Raw genomic sequence first — 13,500 nt, 5'->3', positions numbered from 1 at the left:
CCTCCCAACCCATGATGGCTAGAGGCCAACATCATGCCAGGGGAGAGGAAGGTACTTCCCAGAATATGCAGATTAAACTTCCACAGGTGAGGGGCGCCCGGGGGGCTCAGTCGGTTAAGCATCCAACTTGGGCTCAGGTCACGATTGCACGGTCGGTGAGTTCGAGCCCCACGTCAGGCTCAGTGCCGACAGCTCGGAGCCTGGAGCCTGCTTCGGATTCTGTGTCTCCCTCTCTCTCTGCCCCTCCACTGCTTGTGTTCTGTCTCTCTGTGTCTCTCTCTCTCCCTCTCTCTCTCAAAACACATAAACATTAAAAGAAAAATTTTTTTAAAGAATGCTTCTCATATTTAAAAAAATAACAATAATAATAAATGTTTTAAATAAGTTCTACAGGCGAGGGGTCCAGGGGTACCCCTGGAACCTCACATCTGACCCTGCTGGATCACCAGGTGCGCTGGCCCGCAATAGACCACGAAGAACCTAACACCTGCTAGGGCCTCACTCTCGCTCACTGCTATTCGCACCGTCCCTGGTTGAGAAGAAACCTGAAGCACAGATTCAGTTGGTTCAAGGTCACACACTTAATACCTTATTTGAACTCGGGCGATCTGACTTCAGAATCCAAGTTCTTGGCTCCTCTTCTCTACCCCCTCAAAATCCCTCAGAATACTCACATCAGCTTCTGATATCTTGGAGGTTTCTTCTTTTATTCGTTTATGCCACCAATTCTCGACATCCTTCCTCGTCTGCAACGTGTACTCTTTCGTCCAAGTCCCCGTGGCACTGTAAATACCTCTGGCACATCCCGGGATTACTCTCCTTCCTCTGCTGATGATATCTGGCCCACCATTTAGCTTGCTTTTCAGGAAACAGACATAGAAACCCAGTCTCCGCCAAGCAGAAGCCATTCTCCAGAAGGTGGGAAGGCCCTGAGAAAGAGGGCAGAAAGCTCTTTTAGGAACTGCCCAGAACTCTCTCCCGTTCAGCACAGCCCAGCATTCCCTGCGCATTCACATGCTTTCATCTTAGGCTCTTGACGGTTTCCTTCCCTGAAAATGTCACATTAGAACTGCAACTGAGTTGGGCTGCCTGGGTGGCTCAGTCAGTTGAGCGTCTGACTTTGGCTTAGGTCATGATCTCACGGTTCGTGGGTTCGAGCCCCACACTGGGCTCGCTGCTACCAGCACAGAGCCCGCTTCGGATCCTCTGTCCCTCTTTCTCTCTGTCCCTCTCACGCTGTCTCCCTCAAAAAAAATTAAATATTAAGAAAAGAAAAGAAAAGAAAAGAAAAGAAAAGAAAAGAAAAGAAAAGAACGTCGACTGAGCTAAACACAAACTTTTAAATGGAAAATATAACATGGTCAAGGTTCCCAAACACCAAACATACAAAACTCCCACAGGAACGAATGGAGACTACCTCCTGGGCCAGCTCCTGCCACAGCCTCACAGGGTGCATGGGAGTCCGAGGAGCCCCCGCCCTCCCTTCCTTTAGGCCCAGCCCAGGGTCTGTCCAGCAGGCTTCCCGTCCCATCACCCAGGCTTCAGAAGAGCTCCGAGCACATCTTGGCTTGGGCTTAGGCTCAAATGTCAGAAGGGATCTGAACACCCACCTTCTAGCTCCAGAGTCCAGAGACTTGCAGCTATTATTAACATTTTTCGTATGTATTGTAAGTTATATACACCCGTAAGCTGAGCCAAGAAATAACTATCATTTGTAAGAGTGCTTATTCAGTTAGTTCTTCATTCATTTACTAAATATTTATCGACTGCCACTAGGTCCACACACCGTTCTAGGCACGGGGGATACAACAGTGAACAAAACCCAACTCTCTTCTTCCATGGCACTTACATACTAGTAAAGAACAGCAGATAAGAGAAAAACAAGTAAACATAATGGATAATAGCGGTGAGTGCTATGGTGTTTCTGGAATACAACCCACAGGCTGGGGCCCACCAGGACATCTGGCTGCAATTCAAAATTCAGCCGGAACGCTTCATCGGCCTCCTCCAAGGAGGTGAATTCCAAAAATGACTTCATGGAAGCATTTTCACGTTTTATCCCTGTCTAAGAGGTTGAGGTGACAATCCATCAAATATTTAAGATTTATGACTCAACAGCCTCACCTGCCTGCCTTCTTACATAACCATGCAAAAAAAGCGCCAGAGTGAAGACACAAATGTAAAACCAAGAGAGAAATAAAGGAAGAACCTGACACTTGAAGCTGGTGTTAATTCTTTGATTCTCTCAACATTTTTTCCACACTCACGAGCGTCTGGCCTGTTTTCACACAGGTACTGGGTCACGAATGTTGCCAAGAGAGTCTATCATAGGCTTATACAAGTGGGTTTCACGTTCCCATAAAATGGCATCCCAGTGTTGGCATTTTACAAGATGGTCTGCCAAAGTTCTTGATAGACCAAGTCTCACTGTATTTAATACCTCTTGCTTCCTTGGGGGTCGAAGCAGAAAGACAACAAAAACAAAACCAAACCTATCCACTGGGCTTGGCTATTCTAAAATATGCAGATGGGACTAAAGATATTAGGGTGAACTGTATGAACGTGGTTGAGTATCAGCAACTCCATATGACCAACCTAATATAGAGACGCTTTGTACAGTTAGGGTAACTGCATTTATTTTTAGGGGTTGGGTTTCTACATAATTAGAAGTGTCCACAGGAGTCATGGATTTTATGGCTCCCTTGCTAAGGTATCATCTCCATATCTTTAACAAGCCAAAGACTTCCCAATCAGCAGAAGGCATAGATAGACGCCTGCCACCTCTCTCCTGGACTGCATTCCCTAACAACTCATAACGAAAGGGTTCCGGGCTATTCTCCCCAACAGAAACAAGGGGAAACAACAAAACTATAGAAATACAAATGAATCTGGAGCGGCTGGGTGGCTCAGTCGGTTAAGGGTCTGACTCTTGATTTTTGACTCAGGTCATGATCTCACGGTTTTCATGGGATCGAGCCCCGTGTCCAGCTCCATGATCACAGCACAGAGCCTGCTCAGGATTCTCTCTCTCCCTCTCCCTGCCCCTCCCACTCCCAAAATAAATAAACAAACATTACAAAAATACAAATTAACCGGAACCGCAGTCTCACAAGTTTTTGGTTTCAATGCTTGTTAGCCATCGTGAGAAATGAAATCCCAAAGAGAGAAGACAGATCACCCATATGAGCCATACGAAGGGAGGTCATTCTTTCACCGAAAATTCTAATCCTGTCTCTGTAACTTACTCATCATACACCAATCATAAACAACACATACAACACTCCCTGTCTACTCAATGAGAATAAGCTTTCTAAATATGTTTACAGGGGTGCCTGGGTGGCTCACTCAGTTAAGCGTTCGACTTCAGCTCAGGTCATGATCTCATGGTTCGTGAGTTCAAGCCCCACGTCAGGCTCTGTGCTGACACCTCAGAGCCTGGAGCCTGCTTCAGATTCTGTGTCTCCCTCGCTCTCTGCCCCTTCACACTCTCTTTCTCTCTCTCAAGAATAAATAAACATAAAAAAATGTAAATATGTTTACATAACACATGGCTCACTGACAACCTCTTCTATACATAAATCAACGGTATAGACTAGAGAATCCTGAAACTGATCTGGGCATTTAAAGAACTTAAAGTTCTTGGGGCGCCTGGGTGGCTCAATCGTTAAGCGTCCGACTTCAGCCCAGGTCATGATCTCGCGGTCTGTGGGTTCGAGCCCCGCATCGGGCTCTGTGCTGACAGCCCGGAGCCTGTTTCAGATTCTGTGTCTCCCTCTCTCTCTGCCCCTCCCCCGCTCATGCTCTGTCTCTCTCTGTCTCAAAAATAAATAAACGTTAAAAAAATTTTTTTAAAGTTTCAGATTCTGTGTCTCCCTCTCTCTCTGCCCCTCCCCCGTTCATGCTCTGTCTCTCTCTGTCTCAAAAATAAATAAACGTTAAAAAAAATTTTTTAAAGTTTCAGATTCTGTGTCTCCCTCTCTCTCTGCCCCTCCCCCGTTCATGCTCTGTCTCTCTCTGTCTCAAAAATAAATAAACGTTAAAAAAAATTTTTAAAAGTTTCAGATTCTGTGTCTCCCTCTCTCTCTGCCCCTCCCCCGTTCATGCTCTGTCTCTCTCTGTCTCAAAAATAAATAAACGTTAAAAAAAATTTTAAAAAAAAGTTCATAAGGAAAAAAGCACAAGTAGATTAGAAATTGGAGCCCCATCTCAAAACCACAAACCAGTGTAAATGCCATAAAGATTAAAGAACTTTTTTAAGTATCATAAAACAAGACAAAAATATAGATGAGTATTTAACACATCTTTACAAGGTGCAGGATGTTCTGTCCTGAGGACAAAAGCAACGGAAGAATTCACAAAAACGTTAATACATCTGACTCTAAAAATGTGCCATGTCAGTATATCAAAACCACTGTGAACAAAAGTAGAAAGCAAGCAATGAGCTGACGCAAAATCTTTGCCAAAACGGCAGTAACAAATGGTTATTCTACTCTATGAAGAGTTTACGTATGAAAAGAGAAACATTCAAAACCTAATTTAAAATAATGGGCAAAGGAAAAACAAAGAGATGTAAATGTCTAATAAACATATGAGAAAGTTCAACTTTAGAACTAATCATAAAATGCAAATGAAAACAGCAAGAAAATATTTTTGCTTAACAGACTGGCAAAAACCTGCTAAATGAAAAATGGGCATTTCTATACACTGCTGCTGAAAATGTAAATGGATTCCACCTCTCTGGGGAGCACGCGCGGTAGTAACGCACTAAGACTCTTTAAGAAATGTTCGCGCCCCAAGTTAGGGGAATCCCCTAGACTCAGGGGGACATAGCATACAGTATACTCAGGGCTATCATATGGATAAAATAAAGGAAATTTTCTACTTTTAATGTTTGTGGGCCCTGCTCCTGGGCTCCCGGGGAAAGCTATACTCTAACATATACCAAGGTCAAAGTGATTCCGCAAAACCTCAAAGTATGGGCTCTATTTCTGCCTGAGCACACATCGCACATCTGCCTTATTTAAGAAATAACCAAAAAGGATCATTCCAAACATAAGGAGAACTTCCCTGGTTCCCATAAGATTAAAGTTATACAGCCCTGCATTTACTAGAGGCGTAAGATAAGTTCTGCAACTTTCTAACATGTTCTTTGTCTAAGGATTTGTAACTTTTTATGTAAAAAAAAAAAGAAAAAAGTATATAACCCAAACCAAATGTTCCTTGCTAGAGCTTATATAACCCTACACCAAATGTTCCTTCACAGGAGCACTCTCTTGGTGAAGATTGTGTGTGCCAGCAGCTGTCCTAACTTGGCCTTGAATAAAACTCGCTTCCTTTATTTTAGAAATTCTAAAACGTTGGTTCAATTTGCCTTGACAATATACTACAGAACTTCCTGGAGCTCAGCAGGCCCTGCTCTTGGCCGCTCCACCACCAAAGTCCTAAAAAGGGCACTGCCTCTCCTGACAAGGTGCGGCCATTTCATTAGAGGACTATGCTCATTCCATCAATGTGAAAGGCGTGGCTCACGCCTTGTATTTTCAATCAACTTGGCCTTTTCTTCCTTAGCTCTGTTTCATCCAGTTCCTTGCCTCGATGCTTGGAATCCTGTCTTTTCTTCCACACCCTTCCAAAATAACAATCCCCACTCCTCTGCTCCTCTTTAGAGTCGGTCCTGACCTCATCCTCACTTGGGGCATTTACGGTTGTTTTCTGAGAATGATGGAGGCACCGACAGGTGGTCAGAGAAAAAGCCTAACAACTGGACCCAAAACGACAATCACATATGGACAAAGAAACCTAAGGGAAGAGCAGTACAAGCAAAGAACAGCAGAATACATGGAAGAAGGGCAGGAGGGCATTTGTGTGCACCCCCCCACCCCAAAATGTGCAAGAATAGACCAGGGCAAGTGCATCTTAAAGAAAACAAATTTTGTGACCAAAAATACCGATTGTGGCTTCTGCAAGCACCCATTCCCTGTGGGGCCTCGGGCAAATTATCTCCTGTCGGGAATCTCATCTTCTAAGATAAGGAGGTAGACCCACAAGATCTCTGAGAACCTCCGAGCCTCAACATGCAGGGACAATAACCTCTGGGCCACGGAGATGTACCGGATGGCTTTTAGCTGAGTCCAAATCCCCAGGCCAGGAAGCAAAGATCCAGAGATGAATCGGGGCAGGGGAGCAGTAGCAAGGGAACTTGAGTACAAATCTACGTGTACGTGTGTATTCATCTGGGAATGGGATAGGGTCCAGAGCTATCATCAGGGTCCATGGCTCAAAGAGTCTGAAGGCCGGGATCTCGGAGACTTACCCAGATCAGAAATTGCACGGCTCCAGAGCCACCTAACCCAGCCCGCACCTTCCCTTCCTGCCCCTAGCAAGTCGGAACCTCCAGATCCGAGGGCAGAGACCTCCTCGCCCGAGGTGTCTCGTCCCGCTGAGCCCGGGTCTGGACTTTACCTGCTCACAGGCTCTGGCCTGCGGCTCCTCACGCCTCAATTCCCACCTTTAAGCGAACACGGGCCGGCCAGTCACCATGGGCGCCGCCATGTTGGCAGAACAACAACTTTATCGGCAGCGGCCGGCGCAGACACAGACAGGCGGGGGCGGAGCCGGGAGAAGCGGAGCAGGGCCGGGGCCGAACTCCCGGCAGCCCGTGGGGCGGAGGCGTCGGCGCCGGCGGCCTCGGGCTCCGCCCCCCCCGTTCCCGGGCACCGCCTCCTGACTCCAAGCCCCGCCCTCCGGCTCAGCAGTGCACCCCGTCTCTGGCGTCACCAAAACCAGATACCGGGGCTCAGATTACTCCAGTTGCTGCAGAGGAGTGAGGGACATCAGCTTAGTGGCCCCAGAATAAACTGGATGGCAGGTGGTGTAAAGAGCACTGGGAGAGTTCTGATGCCAGGGTTTGAATCCCAGCTTAGCTAAAATTGCCCGCTGGGCTTGGGTAGGTCGTTTGACCTCTTGATCCTTAAATGGTGGTTAAAGAGCTTTCCCCACCATATTCCGTGACTTTATAGCCCTGGGAAGGGAATTATCTGACCGTGATTAGGGGATAGGTGAGCTGGGAGTCAGGAAGGCAGGATTCCTGACCAACCACTTTCCTTGAAGAGTTTTCTGTACCCCCAACCCAACCTCTCCCCCACCCCACCCCCCACCCGCAAGTGTTTCTCGCTACAAAGATGAATCCATGAATGAATTGTAAAGGACCAGTGGTGTTAAAATATGATTTTTAAAAGGGTAAAACCCACATAAAGGAGATTTTTGAAAACCGTATAGATGTGGGCAATCAGGAATACTGAAATGAGTGGTAATCACGCAAAACTGGTGGTTATCCCACAGGACAAAAAAAAAAAGTAATGTTTTGAGAACCATCTTTTTCTACAGGGCTGAAATCAAGTGCACCTCTTTCAAACAAGATTCAGCCCATTACTATCCATAATGGATAGTAATTCTACATTTTAACTTCTACTCTTACAGAGCTGAGCAACAGAGGACCAGCAAAGGTACATACTCCTATATATACCCCCCAGACCAGCACTCCAGCCAAGGGATTCACAGGAATCTCTTCTGCCCATTTCCAAGTCTTTAACAACGTTCCCTGACAGTTCAAAATCCAAATGCTTTGCTATTCAAACTGTGGTCTCCAGACTAGCATCAGCCTCGCCTTAGAACTTGCCAGAAATGTCAAATCTCAGGTTGCACCCAAATCTGCGGCATCAAAATCTGCATTTTAACAAGATCCCCCAGGGGATTTTTAGGCACATTGAAGTCTGAGACTCACTGCCTTAGAATGTGAGAGTTAGAAAGGATCTGGAGAACTCTCTAGACCAGCCTGCTCATTTTACAGATGAATCCACTGAGACCCTGCAGAGCTGACAGTCTAGCTCAAGGTCATAAGCAAGTTAGTAGAAGGTTTGCTATTCACCCCTGGATCTCTAGCCTGCCAGAATAGTGCCCTTCCCACGTTGCAGAATGGAAGGTCATTAGGAGTTTGGACAGCTTCCAGTCCAAAGATTAGGACACTGAGGCCCAGGGATTGGATACAGCTTGCCTGTCTAAAGCCACACAGCCAGTTGACGACAGAGCCAGGATTCCAATCCAAATCTCCTGATCTCTCTACCCCTGATACTAGATGCTTAATTTAAACTGATACCATGGAAGCATTGACTCTCACATTAACAGGCCACACTTAAAGCAATTTAGCCTTCGGGTATGTCATGTTGTATCCATATATAACCAGAGTGTCCTTTCTCTAATTTACCCAAAATGCTAAATTCTAAGTAGCCTCCACCCTTATGTTGGTTCAAAATCTCTCTTTCCTTTTATGAATTAAAGTTAACATTGACATTTCTAGGAGATTATTTCAAATAGAATTTTTCTAAAAGTCATTTGCTTTACTGGAAAGTTGCTATTTTTACATCAAAGAAGACAGTAGCATGAAAGTAAATCCCTTTTGCTCTTAAAGAGCTTGCTGCAACGATACATTATTAAATGAAAGACACAACTTGCTGGGCTGTGTAGAAAGTTACCCCACTTTGTATTTTTTAAAGAGGCAAGGAAATAAAAGAAATACATTTGTTAGTGTACGCATGGAAAGAAATCTAGAAAAATATGTCGTAAACTATTTCCTGTGATGATCTGTAGGGACAGGGCGGTTCTATGGGCCTTCCTTCTTATGATAGATTTCTGTGTTCCTTTTGCATTTTCTATTTGCTTGTGTGGGAGGCTGAATAATGACTCCCAAAGATATCTAGGTCCTAATCCTCGGAACCTAGGAATGTCACCTTATATGGCAAAAGAGACTTTGCAGATGTGATTAAATTAAGAGTCTTGAGATGAAAAGATTATCGTGGATTATCCTGGGGAGCCCTAAATGCCATCACAGGTGTGCTTATAAGAGAGAGGCAGAGGGAAGTTTGTGACAGAAGAGGAGATGTGAGCACTGAAACACAGAATATAGATTCTCCCATAGGATTCAGCAACTGTGTTTCTGGGCAGATACCCCCAAAGAATTGAAAGCAGGGTCTTAAAGAGCTCATTGTACATCCGTGGTCATAGAGGCATTAGTCACAGCAGCCGAAAGGTGGAAGCAACCCAAGTGTTTTTGAGTGACGAACGGACGAAATAAAATATGATATATACATACAGTGGAATAGTATTCAGCCTGGAAAAGGAAGCAGATTCTGACACCTGCTACAATATGTTTGAACTTTGAAGACATTACGCTAAATGAAGCAAGCCACTTAAGGACACATAAGAAATAAATCACAGAACGACAAGTGTTACATGATTCCATATATGATATGATACCGTATGAACATGAATTAACTGAATGCCACTGATCCGGACACTTAAAAATGCTTCCAATGGTACGTTTTATGAATATTTTACCAGAACGAAAAAGAAAAAGAAAACAGATCCTCTCCCAGAACCTCCAGAGGGAGTGCTTCCCTGCTGACAACTTGACTTTGACCCAGTGAAACTGATGTTCAAGCCACCAAGTTTGTGGTGATCAGTTACAGCAGCCAGAGGGAGCTTCGTAGTTCAGCTTCTGTGACTTCGTACGCAGAAAAAAATCAAGACGATCTTTTGTTAAATAAAGAGATTTGATTTGCATCAGCGCAGCCTCCCTTCTGTACCCTCTGTTCATTTCCTTGCCCCTCCCCCCCCCCCACCTTGTTCTCCCTTCTCTTTGTCTAATACAAAAGCTTGCATGTCAGGAATTTCCAGGAAGGGGAGTCTCCATTTCTTTGACCATTTCTTCCCCTTGGTGTAAAAACAAGACTATTCCTCTATCTTACCTCACGAGGTAAGGCAAATTTACTAGAAATGACCTAGAAGTGCAGGAGTCATAAATAATTCCGGCTTGACATTTATTTCCACGCTTTTGTGACCTTTCCAAAAATAAATCGCTGGGACAGCCGTGTAAATTCTTCCCTGGGCTGTCACGTGGCAGACATTGATTCAGGTCTTCTGGGAATGGCTTTCAGTCATCCATTATGGAGATGAAAGCAAACCCCAAGATTCTTGCTACTATAGGGATTGTTTTTTGATAAAGAAAAAAAAAAAAATGCTCCAGCCCTGATAATTAAATCACTTACGGTGTAGATAGATAGGCTTCTCACCTACACTTCCCCGAGGCATCTGTTCCTCCCTCTTTGCTGATCGTGGCTCCTGGACGTCCCTCAAGAAAACCATCCCTTGCCCCAGTTCTGAGCCATTTAGTCTTGTGGGCGTGACCTCTCATCCCTCAGATCTGAGGTCTGGCTTAATCCAATCTGTTCATTCCGTCCCCTGACCATGGAGACAGTTCAGGCACGCACTTGACCTAAGCCAGAGTTCTCAGAGGGCAGCACAGAAGCCTTCTGCTGGGAACACTAGAACCTGGATTCTCTTTCTTGCTGTGTGGGAATAAAAACCTTAGGAGCTGCCTCAACCGTTCCGGAAGCACACAAGGAGAGCCTGCTAAGACTGGAGGCAGGAGAGGTAACGGGTCCTGTTGCCACAGAAGGATCTGCCGGATCCAGCCCTGCCCGAGGCTCGCTCACCTTTCAACTTCCCACGCACAGGAGCCTGGGAGGCCCTTCGTTGTTCATGCCGATTCAACTGGGGTTTTCTATTTATCGTAACAGAAAGTATCCTGCTAATACCCACCTACCCAACTGACAAGGACATGGCCCATTCTCCTTCCCTCCACATGGAATCAGTCTCCAGGTTTTGTTACCTTTGCCCTCAGGTAGATTTCCCCAGCCCTCCGCTTTTGCCCGGCACAACCCCCCAGCGGAGGCTCCCCTCCCCTTTCACCTGGACCGTTGCAATAGTCTCTTTACCATGTCCTATTTATCTATCTGCCACTGTGGACAGCACACAGTGGGTATTCAGTACATGTCTTTTCAATGCAATCTTTTTTAAATTTTTTTTTAAAAATATTTACTTACTTTGAAAGAGAGAGAGAGAGGGTGAGCATGCAAGCATAGGAGGGGCAGAGAGAGAGAGAGAGAGAGAATCCCAAGGAGGCTCCACACCGTCAGTGCAGAGCCTGACATGGGGCTCAATCACACAAATCATGAGATCATGACCTGAGCCCAAATCAAGAGTGAGACACTCAACTGACTGAGCCACTCAGGCACTCCTTAAATGCAATCTCTTAAAATTGGCAAGTACATGGGGTGCCTGGGTAGCTCATTCGGTTGAGCATCCGACTTCAGCTCAGGTCATGATCTCACACTCCAGTGAGTTCCAGCCCCACGCCGGGTTCTGTGCTGGCAGCTCAGAGCCTGGATCCCGCTTCAGATTCTGTGTCTCCTTCTCTCTGCCCCTCCCCTGCTCATGCTCTGTCTCTCTCTGTCTCGAAAATAAATAAAAACATTAAGAATTTTTTTTTTTTTAATTGGCAAGTACAGGGGCGCCTGGGTGGCTCAGTCGGTTGAACGTCCAACTTCAGCTCAGGTCATTATCTCATGGTTCGTGAGTTCGAGCCCCACATGGGGCTCTGTGCTGACAGTGCAGAGCCTGCTTGGGATTCTCTCTCTCTCTCTCTCTCTCTCTCTCTCTCTGCCCTTCCCTGCTCTAGCTCTCTCTCTCTCTCAAAAATAAATAAACTTGAAAAAAATAACAAAATCGGCAAGTATAGTCAATCCTCATTATTCACAGATTCCATATTTGTGAATCTATCTCCTCCCTAAAATCTGTGTGTAACCCCCAAAGTCAGTACTCACGGTGCTTTTGTGTTATTCACAGACATACTCAGAGGGGTGAAAAATTTGAGTGCCCCCTCCCAGTCCCACGCACGTTCCCAGCTGAGGCGGAACAAGGTGACAATCTACCTCCCTGCTTCAGCTCTTGTCCTATAAACAGGGCCCTTTTCCCAGGATGTTACGTGCCATGATTTTTGCATTTCTGTGCTCTTCGCTGCTGAGTTCACTGTCTCAAATGGCTCTGGACAGTAAGTGCTAAAGTGCTGGCTAGTGGCCCCGAGCACAATAAAGCTGGGATGTGTGTCTCATGGACAAAGTACGTGTGTGAGGCAACTTTCCTTCGGGCCGAATTACAGGGCTGTGGGCCGTGAGTTCAGCGTCAATGCATCAACAACGTATATGAAACAATGTGTCACTAAGCAGAAACCCACACACGAGAAATTGATCAGCTGACAAAAACTCGAGGACCAGAGTTTTGGGGACCAGAGGCTTTCAGGAACCTAACCCTGTATTTTCCTTAGGAGCAAAGCTTCAGTCTTGGCCCATACAGTGCTCGGGTGACTTTTTAGAACAAAATTTCCGTGAACGACATGAGTCCACTGTAGATGGAGAGCAAATGGGAGCGGCCCGGCCTTTGTGACGTCATAGTGAGTGGTCAAGAGCACGTGCCAGGGGCGGAGACAGCCGGGCTTTGAAGCTCAGCTCTGCGCTGCTTTCAAGATGAAGGATTGTGGGCCAGCTCCTCAGCCCCCCTGAGCCTCAGCTGCTCAGTCTGTAAAATGAGGATTATTGTGCCCACCTATTAGGTTGCTCGGAGGATGAAAAATCTTTTAACGAAATTATTATGTAAAGTGCTTTGCCAAGTTCCAGACAGAGTGTACAATCAACAAATGGCATTTGTTACTTTTATTGACTGTAAGGAGTTGGTCTATGCACACTGCTAAGTGCCAAGATGGTACAGGAAAGCAATAGATCTCCTGTCTATTACGGGCCCCCTTCAGGCGAGGAGGAAATGGCATGGAATGCGTGTGCATCGGTGATATTGCCACCAGAGAGCAAGCTCCTTGAGGACCGGAACTGAATCTTCAAAAAAACCAAAAATTGTTTTTGTTTTATTTATTTTTTTGGAGAGAGAGAGGCAGAGTAGGAGTGGAGGAGGAGCAGAGAGGGAGACACAGAATCCGAAGCAGGCTCCAGGCTCCGAGCTGTTAGCACAGAGCCCAAGGCGGGGCTCGAACTCGTGAACGGTGAGATCACGACCTGAACCGACGTCAGGAGCTTATCCGACTGAGGCACCCAGGCACCCCAGGACCGGAACTGAAGGTTGCGCACACCCTCAGTGACACCTTGCCAAATGAATAAGCTCAGGAGGGAGGCAGATCCGGGGTAGAATCGTAGTGTAGTCACTCGCTGGCTGTGCGACCTTGGACAGATCCCCAACCCTTGCTTTTCCCGCCTTCAACAATAATGGCATTGGCTTTGCCCAGATGGTGTCACTATTAAGCACAACAACCCACGTAAAATGCCTCCCTTGGTGCCTGGCACATGGGGCTTTGGGTAAATGTTTTAGTTTCCTGGCCCTGCTGAGGCCAGCCGGCTTCCTTGATTATATCTCAGCTCATCCACTGACACCTCACACCCTCGTCCTTGGCTCTAAATTCCCACTTTTCCTTGTTATAGTCACAGCTGAGCCTAGTCCCCCATCTGTATTGCAAAACCCCATTGCAGCGGTCCCTACATCTCTCACCAAAGTCCCCCTCATAATTTTAACAAGTGTCATGGATAATTCTTTAACAGTTCT

The 13,500-nt window shown here is 46.1% G+C and overlaps 1 protein-coding gene across 11 annotated transcripts in view; it reads right to left on the bottom strand.

The window, feature by feature from the left end:
* LARS2 (leucyl-tRNA synthetase 2, mitochondrial) overlaps positions 1-13,500 on the bottom strand; it is a 188,454-nt gene that overhangs the window by 160,618 nt on the left and 14,336 nt on the right. For 10 of the 11 annotated variants that reach the window (XR_008420593.1, XR_002071834.2, XM_019416523.2 and 7 more), the window contains exons 1-2: positions 6,463-6,595; positions 675-929 (exon numbers count right to left, since the gene is read on the bottom strand). Coding sequence is in view for 9 of the 11 variants with exons in the window: in XM_019416523.2 (XP_019272068.2) it covers positions 675-908 (234 nt within the window). In the remaining 2 variants the exon portion in view is untranslated. Of the gene's footprint in view, positions 1-674; positions 930-6,462; positions 6,596-13,500 lie in introns of those variants that run through there. The other variant, XM_053898226.1, reaches the window with a different exon arrangement.

The sequence above is a fragment of the Panthera pardus genome, unplaced genomic scaffold (assembly GCF_024362965.1).
Source record: "Panthera pardus isolate Hobbes unplaced genomic scaffold, ASM2436296v1 HiC_scaffold_8, whole genome shotgun sequence".
NCBI classification, from domain to species: domain Eukaryota; kingdom Metazoa; phylum Chordata; class Mammalia; order Carnivora; family Felidae; genus Panthera; species Panthera pardus.
Note: the sequence above shows the minus strand (reverse complement) of the source record. Positions and strands in the feature narration are given on the sequence as shown.